At 39.2% G+C, this 18228-nt stretch overlaps 1 protein-coding gene, 1 long non-coding RNA gene and 1 pseudogene across 2 annotated transcripts; 2 read left to right on the top strand and 1 right to left on the bottom strand.

The window, feature by feature from the left end:
• Window positions 1–270: 270 nt before the first annotated feature.
• LOC140926611 (uncharacterized) lies at window positions 271–1559 on the top strand. The gene has a single exon (XM_073376331.1). It carries the CDS (start codon window positions 458–460, stop codon window positions 1244–1246), a length of 789 nt encoding a protein of 262 aa, XP_073232432.1. The 5' UTR covers window positions 271–457; the 3' UTR covers window positions 1247–1559.
• Window positions 1560–11831: 10272 nt separating this feature from the next.
• LOC140926609 (uncharacterized) lies at window positions 11832–14022 on the bottom strand. Its single transcript, XR_012164452.1, has 3 exons — window positions 13961–14022; window positions 12934–13005; window positions 11832–12435 (listed from the first exon to the last, which is right to left on the bottom strand). It is a non-coding gene; the product is annotated as an uncharacterized lncRNA (long non-coding RNA).
• Window positions 14023–14171: 149 nt separating this feature from the next.
• LOC140925608 (vesicular inhibitory amino acid transporter-like) lies at window positions 14172–15745 on the top strand (annotated as a pseudogene).
• The last annotated feature ends 2483 nt before the right edge of the window (window positions 15746–18228 follow it).

Raw genomic sequence — 18228 nt, 5'->3', positions numbered from 1 at the left:
AAAGTTAGAGAGATTTGAAGGTATTGTTTGTAGTTTGGTGTAATATGCGCCAGGAACAAAGACTGTGCACACTTCAAAGGAGGTGGGAAAATTAAAGAAATTAGCGTTTATACAGTTTCTTTGTTTGAGTTATTTCAATGGCGCTCAGTGAGGGCTAATACATGCCGGTCAATGTTAAGATAATTAGTTGTTTGCTCTGCAGCCGTTTATGCTGTTCTGGAAAATGTATACTGTTGTACGTCGTAAGACACGTGGAGTGCAAACTGGGTGTTCGAAAGCTGATTTAAAAGATCAAAGCACTCAGTGCGGCAGCACTCAAGCAAGCTATCAAAGAAATGAGAAGCAAGAGAACTTCACATCATATGAAAATTTGCTAAGAGATTACCTGTGGGACAGAGAGTTCACGCTGTCATGGCTAAGAGAAGAAGGGCTGATTGCGTCGAGTAGAAATTGCACTATGTGTGGATCGGAAATGAATTGGGTTCGGCGGGGAGACCGATCCGATGGCTACATCTGGGAATGTAGAAGGCAGATTAATGGTAAGCGGCATAGATGTGAGAGGAGCATCAGAGAAGGAAGTTGGTTTGAAAATGCGAACATGACAATTGAAGAGGTGTTGAAATTTACGTACTGGTGGTGCCAGGACTTAAACCAGTGGCAAATTAAACAACAGCTTGGACTTGGCTCGCACACAGCGGTTGACTGGGACATGTTTTGTCGTGAAGTATGTGAGGTGGCATTGTTCGATGGAAGGGAGAAAATTGGCGGTCCAGGGAAACTGGTTCAGATTGATGAAAGCAAAATTGGAAAGAGAAAGTACCATCGTGGACATGTAGTGGAGGGTCAGTGGGTTTTTGGCGGCATCGAGGAAGATTCACGAAAATGTTTTATTGCGACCGTAGAAGACAGGACAGAGGAAACTTTGCTAAATCTAATCAAAGAATGGATTGAACCAGGAACAACAATTGTGTCCGATTGCTGGAAGGGGTACGTAAATCTTTCAAAACATGGGTACATCCATAAGACAGTAAACCACTCCGTGGAGTTCGTTAACGAGGAGGGTTTCCATACAAACAAGATCGAAGGGCATTGGCGGCAAATGAAAGCGAAGCTTCCGACGCACGGTCGTAAAAAAGAACACTACTCATCATACCTAGCTGAGTTCAAATGGCGATATATCCACAGTGGAGAAGATTTGTGGAAGGTGTTTTTAAATGACATTAAGAAAATTTACAAATTTGAATAATCAGAAGAATGCACTTCCTGAAAATATGTAAGAATCTTATCGAATCGGTTCAAGCAGTGTAAGAGCAAATATGAACACGTTTAACTTTGAGTTGTGTTAATTGAAAGTATTGTACATTATATGACACAGTTTTGCTGTATGATGCCCTGTGTTGCAAGAACTGTTTATCTGCGGAAAGAGTTTGAAATTTAAATAAAGGAGTTTTGGATATACCGTAAGAAAATGTATCATGTTCAGTAAAGTTTTTTGGTTGAATTGAAAATATCATGCAGTTATTGGTTGCTTAGGCGGCCAAATAATGTGATCTTTTGATCGAGGGCATTGTGTGTGGTAAGTTGTATCTTGCAGCCATGAGCCGAAACCAGGGCACTTGCTTCGGGTCATGGTTTAAAGAACGAGATATATTCGTGTTTAGCGCGCTTGTTTCGGGTCATGGATTAAAGAACGAGATATATTCATGTGTAGCGCGCTTGTTTCGGGTCATGGATTAAAGAACGAGATATATTCATGTGTAGCGCGCTTGTTTCGGGTCATGGATTAAAGAACGAGATATATTCATGTGTAGCGCGCTTGTTTCGGGTCATGGATTAAAGAACGAGATATATTCATGTTGTGCCCAGGTCACCAAGCCGTCGCCAGGCCACTAAGCTGCGTAGCTGTGTAGCTCCGTAGCCACGTAGCCACGTAGCCACTTAGCCACTTAGCATCCTAGGGGTGTAGCTCCGTAGCCGCGTAGCCACGGATTCTAGATGTGTTTTGGAGTGGCAGGGTATTCTGCAGTTAAGCCAAAAACAAATTATCATCTGTCATTAATACCCTGGGTAACAGAGGGTTTTTCTCGCGTGCAGCGAGGAGCATCTTCGACCATAGGCCGACACGTCCTCGACCAAAGACACGAGCGGTCCAATCAGGAGTGATCAAATTGCGTTCTGTGCATTCCATTCATTCTTAGTGGAAGTCCAAAAGAATGCTGGCTACGGACATGCAACGCATGCGTAACAACAACCTGGAGATTACGATTGCTGGCTCCTCTTGTCGCCCACAATAGCGCACTTCTTAAAAGAGTGATAGCCTGGAACCCAAACTAAGCGCACGCTCATTTTTGGGATAGTTTGGGGGAACATGTCGAGCAGCTACCTTGAATTATGACGAGACATGCAAGTTGTTGACATGTCTTTTTTGTGCACAAATAACTTCAGAAACTTCCCAGTTCGCGCGTACTTACCTTTGTCCGAGCTGCGTTTTCTTTCCGGTTGTTTTGGCTCCACGGCAAAGAAGCCATCTCTGGAGCTGTTTCACGGTGCATTCCTCTGGTTTTTCTCGAGGTTAAATTTCCCCAGGCACATCTTCTTCCTTCAGCTTCACATTTTCATGTTTTTTTTTTCCAATTCCACCTTCCGTTTTGCTATTTTGAGCTTTTTAAACCCTGTTGAAACATTCCACTTCGTTTTCCGCTATGTTTCTCCTACATTTGGGTCCCCAAATAATCTCATAAATGCCCGCGCTTAGTTTCGGCCCCAGGCTATCACTCTTTTACGAAGTGAGCGATTAACGTGTGGACTGGGAAAGTTATACCGCAGCTCCTGGCGCCCTCGCGCGCGCGAGCGGATCCCCATAGCTAAGAAAATTTGGTAAACCATCCATCCGGGAGATTTTGGTTGTGACGTCAGCGTACGCCAGCCAGTACACTCTTTGGGGGGCGGGAGAAGGGAAGGGAATCAGGTGTCAGCCCGTCGGGGGGAGGTGTCTGTTATATTTTCTTGGCGGGAAATCGTGCGATACATTTGTGCAACCCGCGTTTTTCTTGGCGGGAAATTGCGTAAGAAATGGAGTGGCCATTGTCGTCGCGTTCAAACACTTGTTTTCTAGTATTTCATGACAGAGCTGAATAACGTCTGCGCATGTGCAAAGACGGGGAGGTCTGGGAGCTAAACTAGTATCGTTTACAAAAGGATTTTCAAAACATCCTCACATTTTGGCGATTTTTAAGGTGGATTCTGAATATTTAACGTTCCCATTTAAAGAAAAAGTAGATTATTTCAGACTTCATTCAATTCTCGTTTATAGTTTTGTAATTTTTTTCTTATATTTTTTGCTATGAACAAAAGAAGATGCACGTCTAAAGCAAACAGTTCTTTCATTGAAATATTTACATGTTCAAATTAAACGTAATCAGAAATAAACGACGGCTTATCAACATGTGATCAGCCGGGCATCTCATATCAGTGTCAGCATTAAAGGAACATTTTGATATTTATCTTTTTTTTTCCTTGAATGAACTGTAAGAACAAAAAAAATTCCCTGAAGTTTCTCTTCTCTCTTCCACTGTCCAGCTATTGCAATCAGATTTACTAATAAAGTACATACTAGACTACAAATCTAGGCCACCAAAATTTCGCTCTGAATCTAAATAGTTTAATTCAGTCTTGCTCTGGTGCATGGAGCGTATGAAAAACCATCTCCCGCAGTTGCTCAGTCTCTGAACAAGAGCAAGCCTAACCTGCCATTTTTCTGTCTTGGCTCTAATAGAAGAGTACCAGAAACATGAACTTTGACGGAACTGTATTCAGAGTTTTTCCTTAACTTATCGAATCAGAAAGAAACTATCGGCTAGTCATAAAGGGATATATAACATATGTTTGACAAAAAAAATGAGCCTAAGCAAACTTCTGGTTTATTTTATTTCGTTAAGAACTATTTAACCGAAAGGTTAACTTGAAAAAATATTGGAAATGATTTATAATTTTTGAAATCGTGTTGACTTTTTTTTCTTTTTGTTTGTTTGTTTGTTTCTTTTTTTGCTCTTAGACTTCTTTCGTCTCCGGTATAAATCTCTCCAAAAAAGAACTTAGAAAACATTGCAGCAAAGATAATGAGAGAAGTTCTTGATCTTAAAAGACAAAACAAATGCAAGCGTTTGCTGTTTTGTTTATTGACCACAGATATGCAAAGGCTTTGCTTGCTGTGGCTTTACTGAAAAACCCTGCCCTTCTTAAGCACACCGCACTTTAATAATGCAATGTTTCAAAGGATTAATTTTGTTAAGCTGAAATTTATTTGAATTTCCTTAAACATTTTTAAAAAGAATAAATACGTAATAGATATCAATATCAGCGCTTATTTATTGTTTTCAAGTATACAGAAAGAATAATGTTTTTTGTATTGAACTCAACTTATCGCTGCATGACTTTCCACGAGGTTTACTCTCAAATTTGTTAATTTCTTTACTTAATTATCCAAGATACTGGTTTTTAAGTATACTGCACAGTCCTTTTTGAAAGTGTTTTTATTCGATAGCTATCGCGGGCAGTATCGTTTGAATAGAGTTTATTTGTGATTACATTGTGTTCGAATACTAGGAATGAAGGAAGGGAGAGAGCTTCATCATTAAAAATTCATTTTATATTTTACTGTATTTGAATGGCAATCAACTAGTAATAACCAAAGGTTACAAAGAGCTGGTGACAACGATTGAAGGTAAAAACGCTTTTGCTCCGACGCTTTGCTTTGCGTAAGTTTCACGTGATAGTCGGTCAAAACACACGCCCTGATCAGATCACGAGTGATAGAACGTCCAATCGCGCATGATCAAATTGCGTTCTGTGCATTCCATTAATTCTTAGTGCAAGTCCAAACGAATGCTGGCTACAGACATACGACGCATGCTTAATAACAGCCTGGAGATTAAGATTGCGGGCTCGTCTTGTCGCCCGCAATTAACGTGTGGGACTGGGAAAGTTACATAGTAAAGTTCTATTAAACGCATTTAATTGATCAGAAGTTTTCCACTGAGTATACATATTTCGTTTTGTCCATATTTGAACTCTCTAGTACTCTGATGCCCGTTTTGGATTAAGAGTTGTATGTAAACTTCTTTTAAACTTCAGAGATTAGGATATTTCTGATGCAGGAGTGTTAATGGAATCGTTCTTTGAGTTCTGCTTCCGAAATAAGTGGCATCGAACGCGCTTTACTAAATTTTTGTATATCAGTAGTCAATTCGGAATTTGCAAAAGAAGAACCAAACACAGCCGTCTTAAAGATTTTGAGACTAGAGGGAGTTTTCAAATTTCAATCCCTTTAAATCTACTTGCGGTGGACTGAGTGTTTAAGAAATTCTTTAAGACTGAACGGGCCATCTTGCTCGATTACCACATTTGGTTAAAAGACAAGCGACGGTCAAGCGTTTTGTTTTCAGTGCGCCTTGCTAGTGGTATTAAGAGAGTCTGGATGGGGTTAAGTGACAACTGACCAATGGCCAAAATTTTAACTGACAACTGACGAAGAACCTGATTGTCCCTTATTTTCTAAAAAACCCGTTTTACGGCCTTAAATAGCATTGTTCCACTCTTTTCGTCAGACAATGTGATCAAATGTGCGTTTTGGGGGGTAATCTTAGCAGCAAGACACTTAAGTGTCATATTTCGTTAATGATTTACTGTAAAAATCCTGTCATGTACCATCTGTGGTAAAAATGACCTATGATCTCACATTTACGCTCGTCTGAGAACGCGCCAGCATACGATGGCTGCTAATGAGGGCGTTACAAAAGCAATTGCAAGTCTTTTCCGAGATGATTCAGATATTGTCTTTCTTTCGATCTACGTCCCAATAATATATTCTGAAGGTACAAATTTTGATTAGCATAATGGTTGGAAACGTTGGACTCTGGGCCAGCAAAAACGTTGGAGTGGAGGGGAGTAACACAAGACTTGAGAAATGGAGGGCCACTTGAAATGCTAACAATAGCAAAACTGATAAAAATTAAGGTACTATTGCATCAGTTTTGGAATTTAATCATCAATTTTAATTACATTATATGTGTCTTTAAAGGTAAATTTCGCATCAAAAATATACAAATAAGTTTCGAAGTTAATCATTAAAAATCATTTAACTGACAACTCATAAAAAGCCTTAAATTTAACTGACAACTGACAAATGGCCAAAATTTTAACTGACAACTGACATTTGTATCGCCTCATCGAGACCCTCTATTAACGAAGGTGTGTGCTTCTTGGCGAAGAGCCACTGCTCGTATGGCTATGAAAATTTCTTTTAAATTGATTCATCCGGCCATTCTTCTCACTTACGTAAATGAAGCAGTCTCGCAAGATAAATAAGTTGAGCATGTGCGAGCGCTGTTGTCAGCGGAGGGAGCTTTTAGTTGACCTGACTAATTAGATCCGATTTTTATCTTTTAGACATTCTTAGTCATGTTTTGCTTTATAAATTCTTGCCAATTTTTTATTCTTATCGTATCTTCATTATTTGTAATACGCATATGAATATATTTGTATTGTACATGGTTGCGTAATATGTTTCATTTTTGGCGGTGATTTCTGGTAGGTAGAAAATTATTTTCATGCTGAATTTGCAACAAAATCGTAAAAACGCACTTGACAAAATCCCTGAAGTGTTCCTAAATTGGAAATAAAGTTCCCACTAAGTGACGTTTTTGATTTACAAAAAGGTACTTTTTCTCATTTTTATCCGACTGATTTGGTAAATACTAAAACAACTTCCACTTCGGGGGATAGTTGTATATTGTGGGCACGTCCAAATTGAATATTTAATTGAGTATACTTTACACTATATTTATCCCAGACTGGGGTATCTTGTATGAGAGATCTCATGAGTATTGTGGCTAACTTTCTCGTAGTAGGATAACTGCATATTTCTTAATATACACGTCCTACCTAACTTGGTCGACCCAAAATACTAAGATGAGCATCTCATTTCTAAACTGATTTTTCGCTGTGCAGGTTAAAAGCAATCAAATGAAATCTAGGAGCTCTCATAAAACTGAAAGTCAATTATTTAATACATATTCTAGCTGAGGAGGTTCAGGCGAAAACAACTCATCACATGGTCCGTTCGAGAACGATTGGTTGTACAGTGCATTGTTAAAGGGGCTTATGTCACGCATCTGCTATCCTGCTTTTTGAAAGCTTAAAGGCGTGTTTGCATCTACAAAAAGTTCCAGAAATAATGGCCCAGTTTTGTTATTTGAGACTATATTTGCATTGAAACTGTTCCCTGTCGTCTGTTGCTATGGATAGCAACCAGTTAAACTGGAGTGAAAGATGATAGCACTTAATCCTGTCGCAGGAAAGCGACGCAGTGGGGATTCACTATGGTGAAGACAATTCCAAATGTACGTCGGAACTCCATCTATTTCTTTCGCTGGCCTGCAATGTATTCAAGACAGCAACAACCAAGTTATTATCGGCTCCACTTCTTTGTAACGGTTGGGTGGACGCCTAATCCCTTAAATAAGCTCTATAGTTACCGTAAACCCTCTATTAATCCCCCCCTGGGGAGGGTTATTTATTTCAAACAAATTTGAGGGAGGGGGGCCAACATAATTTAGCAAAGACGATGGTATCAGTTCTCCATGAAGAACTAGAACTGCAAACTGTAAGAGCCCAAGTACAATGGTTGTATGTCATGCAGCCGAGGATCAATAACAAATCTGAAAGTTCAGCTCGTGAAAAAACTATCGTGGACCAGTCCACATGAAGTGTTACAGTTGTGATTGATAAATATAGTATATCATAAATTAGTGAAGAATAATAAGGGGAGGGGAGGGAAGGGGAAGAGGGGCTTAAAAAAGAAGGGGGGGCTTATTAGAGGGGGTAACTTATTTGAGAGAGGGGGGGCTTAACAGAGGATTTACAGTATGGGTAGCCCAAGCATAATGGATTCTTTTGACCTGAAATTGGGTATAGACTCTGGGCCCGAAATCAGGTGAGCCTAAAATTTGTGCTCCCTGGAAGAAAGGCCTGGAATTGGGTATGTTTTTATTCCGATTTGACTTTTGAGAGAAGCGGTTTAAGTCTCAGAAGGAAAAAACAGTTTGCCAAATTTTCTTAGAGGAGTACCCCACAGGAGGCGGGAATTTGCCCTGTTCACAATACTCTTTCTTCCTGCAGGTGAATTAATTTTTATACCGTGAATAATTCTTTAACTGAACTTGAAAAGAAATGCTTATTAGTGGTCGAAAACAAGTGAAGACAGTAATGGTGATAGACTCCTAAAAGTTAACGGCTTAGAGATGAAATCTCTTAAGCTTGATTTACTAACTGTATTTTTTATATTTTCTTGATTCTCTTTTAATCTATGAATGAAAGACTCAGGTGTGAAAATTCAAATGAAGCTACATCTTCGTTTGCCATTTTGTTGTTTATTACATCAGTTGTACAAAGCGTTATTCTTATTCTGTTGATCTGCTGATTAAATGACTATTTTTCTGTCGTGTTGTTTGTTTCTCAATCGTACTCATTGTCGAAAGTGAAAGGCTTCCCGGTCTCCAAACAATCAGGTGCAAGAAATCTAAGAGCGGAGCCAAAGATAAAAGCCCTTTCATTTCTCCAGTCTACGAACATGTGATTATTTTTCTATCTTATCTTACAGAGAGGACCTCACCTTTTATTGGCCAAAATTCAATGTCACGTCATCACCGATCAGCACGAATGGAGCCCAGTGCTTCACGGCATTGAATTTTTCCGACTCCCTCATCCATTTCATGGCCTGATGAAGGGACTTACTTGCACTTTGCCCTGCTACTAAATGTTCGTAAAAGTGTTTCATAAACGCAAGAGTGGCTTCGTCATCAATCGCCCACAGTGTGGAAATAACAGAACGCGCACCGGCTCCTAAAAAGGCACGTGCAATACCAACCACTCCTTTGACTTTGATATTTCCTCGCCCACTGTTGCAGCAGCTTAAGACAACAAGCTTGGCGCGCACTTTTGCATCCAACACATCTGCCATCGTCAAAAGAAAGTCTTTCTCTTTAGGTCTTTTGGCACTACTAGAAAAATTAGGAGACAAAATGATTTCTCCGGTTTCTGTACGACCATGAGCTGCTATGTGCACTAACGAAACTGAGTTGAGCCCGCTTAAAACCCGATCTTTTGTGGCGTTCTTTCCGGTGAGAGGCTCGATGTTTAGAATTTGCCCAATCATTTTTACCTCTTCCTCAGCACCTGGAAGCTGCGGAAACGGTTTGCAGCCTTTGATACGTACAGTTTCCACCCACGGGTTGCCAACAAGTAGAGCCTCGGATGAACTATGGCGGTCCTCCGGACATTCTGCCAGCAGCCATAAGCTTGTCAGTGATGGAATCAATCTAATTCTACGCGTTTCATTTAAATACCTGGAGTTTTGGTCCACGAGGGCAGCATAAGGAATCAAGAACGATGAACCGTCAGGGACAATGACGAGTTCGTCACCTACCGAGTGTGAAATTGGAGCGATGAATATGTCGTATAATACTTTTAAAGCACCACCCTGGTCTTCGATCTCTCTCTGCAGCTGGGGGCGAATCTTTTTCCACAGGCTTTTGTTCACACCAATCTGTTTGTATGTTTGGTAAGTCATTGATGTCAAGTCATCACTGCTAACTTCCTGTTGCACAAAGTCACAAAGCTTTCCCCACTTTAACAGCATCCAGATATTCACTGACTGGGTATCATTCATTAGAAATAACGTGGGCGACGAAATATGGTTTGAAATGATAAGTTCCATCTGCCGTTTCGGCTGTGAACGAATCGATTTCCTGACACCATATTGCGATTCCAAGAGGTCCATAAGAGCTTCTGCTCGTCCCCTCTCAGCTGTTAAAAGCGCCTCGAGTGTCTTACGTTCAGTGCGTTGTTGTAACTGTAGTCTTACTAAACGACTAACGCAATCACGTTCATTCCGAAAGCTGATTTTCCACTCGTCGTTTCCTTCAAGAAGGACTCTCATTTCCTCTACCAGTTCAATACAGGATTTAAAACACTCCTCGGCTTTGGAGTACTCGTCAAGACACCAAAGAACTTGAGCAAGTCTATCATATCCGCATTGTTCAACATCTTTGTTTCCAGTCTCCTTTGCTATACCTGTGGCTAGCTGATAAAATTCCATCGCTCTTTTGGAATTACCGAGACGCTTATAGATATCGCCGAGGTTTATATATGTAGGTCCTTCTCCATTTTTCATCCCAGTATCTTTTGTGATTCTTAGACTCAGCTCATAAAGCTCGATCGCTTTATTAAAATCACCGAGAGACTGATTGACGACGCCAAGGTTGTTATATACAGCTGCTTCTTGATATTTGTTTTCAGTATCTTTTGCGATTCTTAGAGCCAGCTGATTAAACTCCATTGCTTTTTGGAAATCACTGAGAGACTGATAGGCACGGCCAAGGTTGTTATATCTAGCTCCTTCTCCATCTTTGTTTCCAGTATCTTTTGCGATTTTTAGAGCCAGCTGATAAAACTCGATTGCTTTTTTGAACTCACTGAGAGACTGATAGGCAGTGCCAAGGTTGTTATATATAGTTCCTTCTCCATCTTTGTTTCCAGTATCTTTTGCGATTTTTAGAGCCAGCTGATAAAACTCGATTGCTTGTTTGAACTCATTGAGAGACTTATAGGCACTGCCAAGGTTGTTATATATAGTTCCTTCTCCATCTTTGTTTCCAGTATCTTTTGCGATTTTTAGAGCTAGCTGATAAAACTCGATTGCTTTTTTGAAATCACTGAGAGACTGATAGGCACGGCCAAGGTTGTTATATATAGTTCCTTCTTGATCTTTGTTTCCAGTATCTTTTGCAATTTTTAGAGCCAGCTGATAAAACTCGATTGCTTTTTTGAACTCACTGAGAGACTGATAGGCACTGCCAAGGTTGTTATATATAGTTCCTTCTTATTGATCTTTGTTTCCAGTATCTTTTGCGATTTTTATAGCCAGCTGATAAAACTCGATTGCTTTTTTGAACTCACTGAGAGACTGATAGGCAAGGCCAAGGTTGTTATATATAGTTCCTTCTTGATCTTTGTTTCCAGTATCTTTTGCGATTTTTAGAGCCAGCTGATAAAACTCGATTGCTTTTTTGAACTTACTGAGAGACTGATAGGCACTGCCAAGGTTGTTATATATAGTTCCTTCTCCATCTTTGTTTCCAGTATCTTTTGCGATATTTAGAGCCAGCTGATAAAACTCGATTGCTTTTTTGAACTCACTGAGAGACTGATAGGCACTGCCAAGGTTGTTATATATAGTTCCTTCTTGATCTTTGTTTCCAGTATCTTTTGCGATTTTTAGAGCCAGCTGATAAAACTCGATTGCTTGTTTGAACTCACTGAGAGACTTATAGGCACTGCCAAGGTTGTTATATATAGTTCCTTCTCCATCTTTGTTTCCAGTATCTTTTGCGATTTTTAGAGCTAGCTGATAAAACTCGATTGCTTTTTTGAACTCACTGAGAGACTGATAGGCACTGCCAAGGTTGTTATATATAGTTCCTTCTTGATCTTTATTTCCAGTATCTTTTGCGATTTTTAGAGCCAGCTGATAAAACTCGATTGCTTTTTTGAACTTACTGAGAGACTGATAGGCACTGCCAAGGTTGTTATATATAGTTCCTTCTCCATCTTTGTTTCCAGTATCTTTTGCGATATTTAGAGCCAGCTGATAAAACTCGATTGCTTTTTTGAACTCACTGAGAGACTGATAGGCACTGCCAAGGTTGTTATATATAGTTCCTTCTTGATCTTTGTTTCCAGTATCTTTTGCGATTTTTAGAGCCAGCTGATAAAACTCGATTGCTTGTTTGAACTCACTGAGAGACTTATAGGCACTGCCAAGGTTGTTATATATAGTTCCTTCTCCATCTTTGTTTCCAGTATCTTTTGCGATTTTTAGAGCCAGCTGATAAAACTCGATTGCTTTTTTGAACTCACTGAGAGACTGATAGGCACTGCCAAGGTTGTTATATATAGTTCCTTCTTGATCTTTGTTTCCAGTATCTTTTGCGATTTTTAGAGCCAGCTGATAAAACTCGATTGCTTTTTTGAACTTACTGAGAGACTGATAGGCACGGCCAAGGTTGTTATATATAGTTCCTTCTTGATCTTTGTTTCCAGTATCTTTTGCGATTTTTAGAGCCAGCTGATAAAACTCGATTGCTTTTTTGAAATCTCTCAGATGGTGATAGGCGAGGCCAAGGTTGCCAAGGCTAACTCTTTCTGCGTTTTTATTCCCGATCTCTCTGGCTTCATTCAAAGTCATCTCGAAGTAATCCCGCGCTATTTTAAAATCACCGCGTTTAAAGGCTTTTTCTCCAAGGTACTTACTGTACAACCAATTTGTTATGGAAGTTTGTTCGGGTTTCCATGTTTGCCTTTACTTCCTGGGCATGCCTAGAAAAAAATGTAAAACAAACCCTCTTTTGAAGCAAGTTATGGTATAGAAGATGTTTTTAATGTAAAGTTATACCCTTTGTGAGGAAGAAAATAGCCCGCAAGATTTTTTGTGGGAATCAACTCTCCCCTTGCGGATACCTCGATATTTCGGACGACCCCTGCTAACACAGCCAAATCCCCAGCAATACAAACTCTTTAACTGGGCAATTCTGTAAAAAAGACATTAACTTCGATCAATAGCTCAAACCCTTGAAATATCATATGTGACTTTTTCAAGCTCCATCATCGGTTGAATCGAAATTAATTCGATGCAAGAAAGATGAACTAACCATTCACTGTAAATTAACCTCCGCCAAAAAGGAACAAATAGTGGTATTCGGCTGTTGAATCTCTTCTATTAGAATCAACCATGTAATATCAGTAATATCAAAGGTCACTTCGACCGCTTAATCAAAACAATTCAAAATGCTATTTTATAGAAATAGAACAAAATACCTCGTTTTCCACGGCTCTTCTACTCGTCGCTTTTTTCCTTAGTTCAAGCAACGTGGTGTTTTCTTCGTCGATCTTCCAAATTGTTAAGGTGTAAATAGTAATTTCGAAATTAAGTTGAAGTAAAGTATACTTGCCATAGGTTGAATATAACTATAAGAGCGTTACCCCTTATGAGCAGCCTAAAGTTAAAAACAAAAAAAATACGGTCAAACCTGCATATAGCGGCCCTGTATATAGTGGTCACCCAGTATACTACGGCTACTGGACAACTCTCCGAATATATTGCCATATATGTTCTGTAAAGTTGATCTGTTTAAAACGGTCTCCTCTCTATACCGGCTGCGGTCACCCTTTAGACTTCCAAAATGCACAATTCGATTATATTTTTTACCTGTTTATAAGGGTCCACAAATTGGATTACGATCAAATAAAGGATAAAATTCAAGATGTGTGCTCCAAAGTAGACGGAAAAATGAATGCTAGCAAAATCGTCGAATCAGTTAACCTTTTCATGGCAATCGAATGGGGGACCTACAAGCGTTGAACGAACTCAATATCCAGTTGAATTTAAAGGAAACCTATATATATATATATATAGCCGTCACCCATTTCTCAAGGCTGACAGTTATATATAGGTTTGACTGTACGCAGCATTTTCCCTGCAACATGGTTATAAAGAAGGGATAATCCTCTCTTGTTAATATTGAAACGCTAACAAGACTAATATTGTTGACACTGTTATTGCTATACAAACTTTTTAAAAACTAACTTTTATTAGAAATTCCACTTTTTCTGTGCTTTTGTGGTCGTTTTGGAACAAACAAAGAAATGGAGGAAAATATCGCGTACTGTTGTGTGTTGTGTAATTCGTAATGAAGAAGTTTAGATAACTAAGCACCACCCTCAAATAAGCACCGAACCGTTAGTCAAGAAAAATGGTAGACAAATCGTAACGGAAGTGTGTACAACAAGTTCCGAAAATAAACTATTTATCAGCTATGGAAGAATATAAAGTGTAAAAGGATACTGCTAATCCTTGATAACACCACGTGATCGCCAGTTCAAACAGTTTTAACTTTGCAAACGCTTTCGCCCCTAAAATTGTAAAAATAAAGCATGTTATAGCGACAACTTTCGCGTTTTTAGCTGTCATTTTGCTACTTTTATCATTTTCATGTTCAGCAATACCCAATTTCCGGACAATTTCAAACAATAAACCACTCTAAAATTAGGTTTAAATGGGTACATTCGTGGTACAGTTACACTGAAGCATCCATGATAGCTCGTGCACGTCATACTTGCCTATGTTCAAGAGAATGAAGACCTATGTCACAACAAGTAGCCTACGAATAACCGTAGTTGCCATTTTTATACTATAAAAGCGCCCGTGAGCAAACAAACATTTGATGATGACTTTGTTACGCCCTGGACTCGAAATCTAAACTTCAATTTCTTCCATATTATTTAAACGTCGGAACTTTAATTCGTAGCCGTTTGAACTTTTGTAAGCAGACAGATTAAAGAAAGCCTACGGTGTTCTACCAAAACGAAAAATTTACAAACATTCTGGAATATCTTCAACGCAAACCAAGGAGTAGCCATCTTGGGTACTTTGCTCTTTTTGGAATTGTAGCCCTGGCATTTGTTTCCAATTTCACCAATAAAATTCTTGTACAGTGCCTCTACGAATACTCCCTGGATCTGACCTCGTTTCGCGTCCGAAACAGCTATGTGGAAATCGGGGAAGCATTCTCGCCAAAGATTAGCCGCCACCTAGTGAACGCAGCACAGATTTTCGAACAGGTCTCTTACTGCACTCTTTTGCTCATTCTATGTGGATCCATCTTGGCTTCAACTTTTCCTTTCGTCCCACTGTACCAAAGCCATTGGACAGCGCTAGGAGCGATGTTGCTATTGCCAAACATATTTCTGAAGTCTCTTAACGAAGTATCATGGGTCAGTTTCCTCACAGTGCTGATCGGTGAGATCATTTACTTAACGGTCACAATATACGCTATAATTCATCACGAGCGCTGCAATTTCGCCTCTATGCCCGACTTCAAGTTGAAGACGCTCGGCGCCGCGGCCGGCATCATCGTCGTGAGTTACTCGTCACAGCCTTACATGCCGTCCATCGAAGGGAGCATGAAGGAGCCATAGAAATTCACAAACGTAATGAGTGTAACATACGTGGCAGTTACATTTGTAAAAGTTGCATTTGGATTCATCGGCTATCTCACCTTTACCGAAGACACAGATCAGGTCATCACCAACAATCTACCGGACGGGGGACTTCACATGTGTGTTAACCTTCTCGTTTTACTTCTTGCCGCTACATCTTACACTATCCCAGTCTACACAGTTTTCGATATTCTAGAAAACATCGAGTTCCCTTTCTGCAAGATAGACAACCCCAAAGAGACAAAAGACAAGATTTCCTACGCCCAAGCGCTTGCCGCCCGACTCTGCATAGTTTCTTTCACTCTGTTTGTAGGGGTATTAATTCCTCATTTTGGGCTTTACATGGCTCTAGTTGGTAGTTTTACCGGTATGTGTTTAGCGTTTATTTTCCCCGCTATTTTTCATATGAAGATATGTTATGATAGATTGCAATGGTATGATTTTGTTATTGACACGGCCGTTGCGTTGTTTGGGCTTGTAGGCGCAATCATAGGGTGCCACTTTTCAGTTTTGGCTCTCATAGCAGAGTACCAGAAACACGAACTTTGACGGAACGGTGTTCAGAGTTTTCCTTGACTTATCCAATCAGAAAGAAATTATCGGCTAGTTATAAAGGGGTATATAACATATTTTTGACAAGACAGTAGCAAGGTGCCCACTGGAAACAACTTTGCTGGTGAAAATGAGCCTAAACAAACCTCGAGCTAATTTTATTTCGTTAAGAACGATTTAACCGAAAGGTTAACTTGGAAAAATATTGGAAATGATTTATAATTTATGAAATCGTGTTGGCCTTTTTCTGTTTTTGTTTGTTTGTTTGTTTCTTTTTTTGCTCCTAGACTTCTTTCGTCTCCTGTATAAATCTCTCCAAAAAGAACATTGCAGCAAAGATAATGAAAAAGTTCTTGATCTTAAAAGACAAACAAATGCAAGCATTTGCTGTTTTGTTTATTGACCACAGATATGCAAAGGCTTTGCTTGCTGTGGCATTACTGAAAAACCCTGCCCTTCTTAAGCATACCGCACGTTAATAATGCAACATTTCAAAGGATTAATTTTGTTAAGCTGAAATTTATTTGAATTTCCTTAAACATTTTTAAAAAGAATAAATACGCAATAGATATCAATATCGGCGCTTATTTATTGTTTTTAAGTATACAGAAAGAATAATATTTTTTATATTGAACTCAACTTATCGCTGCATGACTTTCCACGAGTCTTACTCTCAAATTTGTTAATTTCTTTACTTAATTATCCAAGATACTGGTTTTTAAGTATACTGCACAGTCCTTTTTGAAAGTGTTTTTATTCGATAGCTATCGCGGGCAGTATCGTTTGAATAGAGTTTATTTGTGATTACATTGTGTTCGAATACTAGGAATGAAGGAAGGGAGAGAGCTTCATCATTAAAAGTTCATTTCATATTTTACTGTATTTGAATGGCAATCAACTAGTAATAACCATAGGTTACAAAGTGCGGGTGACAACGATTGAAGGTCAAAACGCTTTTGTTCCGACGCTGTGCTTTGCGCACGTTTCACGTGATAGTCAGTCAAAACACGCGTGATCAGATCACGAGTGATAGAAGGTCCAATCGCGAGTGATCAAATTGCGTTCTGTGCATTCCCTTCATTCTTAGTGGAAGTCCAAACGAATCCTGGCTACAGACATGCGACGCATGCTTAATAACAGCCTGGAGATTAACATTGCGGGCTCCTCTTGTCGCCCGCAATTAAGGTGTGGGACCGGGAAAGTTACATAGTAAAATTCTATTAAATGCATTTAATTGATCAGGCGTTTTCCGCTGAGTATGCACATTTCGTTTTGTCTATATTCGAACTCTCTAGTATATAAACTTCTTTTAGACCTCAGAAATTAGGAAATTTCTGATGCAGGAGTGTTAATGGAATCGTTTTTTGAGTTCTGCTTCCGAAATAAGTGCCATCGAACGCACTTTACCAAATTTTTGTATATCAGTTGTCAATTCGGAATTTGCAAAAGAAGAACCAAAAAAAGCCGTCTTAAAGATTTTGAGACTAGAGGGAGGGAGTTTTCAAATTTCAATCCCTTTAAATCTACTTGCGGTGGACTGAGTGTTTAAGAAATTCTTTAAAACTGAACGGGCCATCTTGCTCGATTACCACATTTGGTTAAACTAGACAAGCGACGGTCAAGCGTTTTGTTTTCAGTGCGCCTTGCTAGTGGTATTAAGAGAGTCTGGATGGGGTTAAGTGACAACTGACAAATGGCCAAAATTTTAATTGACAACTGACGAAGAACCTGATTGTCCCTTATTTTCTAAAAAACCCGTTTTAAGGCCTTAAATAGCATTGTTCCACTCTTTTCGTCAGCCAATGTGATCAATGTGCGTTTTTCGGGGTAATCTTAGCAGCAAGGCACTGAAGTGTCATATTTCGTTAATGATTTACTGTAAAACCCATGTCATGTACCATCTGTGGTAAAAATGACCTATGATCTCAAATTTACGCTCCTCTGAGAACGCGCCAGCATACGATGGCTACTAATGAGGGCGTTGCAAAAGCAATTGCAAGTCTTTTCCGAGATGATTCAGACACTGTCTTTCTTTCGATCTAAGGCCCAATAATATATTCTGAATGTCTAAATTTTGATTGGCATAATGGTTGGAAACGTTGGACTCTGGGCCAGCAAAAACGTTGGAGTGGAGGGGAGTAACACAAGACTTGAGAAATGGAGGGCCACTTGAAATGCTAACAATAGCAAAACTGATAAAAATTAAGGTACTATTGCATCAGTTTTGGAATTTAATCATTAATTTTAATTACATTATATGTGTCTTTAAAGGTAAATTTCGCATCAAAAATATACAAACAAGTTTCATAGTTAATCATTAATAATCATTTAACTGACAACTCACAAAAAGCCTTAAATTTAACCTATAAATGAAGCAGTCTTACAAACAAATACCAAGAAAGCGACTATCTTTGGCCATGGCTTGACGGTGTTTACTGGTAGGTGGAAAATTATTTTCATGCTGAATTTGCGACAAAATCGTAAAAATGCACTTGACAAAATCCCTGAAATGTTCGTAAATTGGAAATAAAGTTTCCACTAAGTGACGTTTTTAATTTACAA

The sequence above is a fragment of the Porites lutea genome, chromosome 2, assembly GCF_958299795.1.
Source record: "Porites lutea chromosome 2, jaPorLute2.1, whole genome shotgun sequence".
NCBI lineage: Eukaryota > Metazoa > Cnidaria > Anthozoa > Scleractinia > Poritidae > Porites > Porites lutea.
This window is presented reverse-complemented; position numbering and strand designations above follow the sequence as displayed.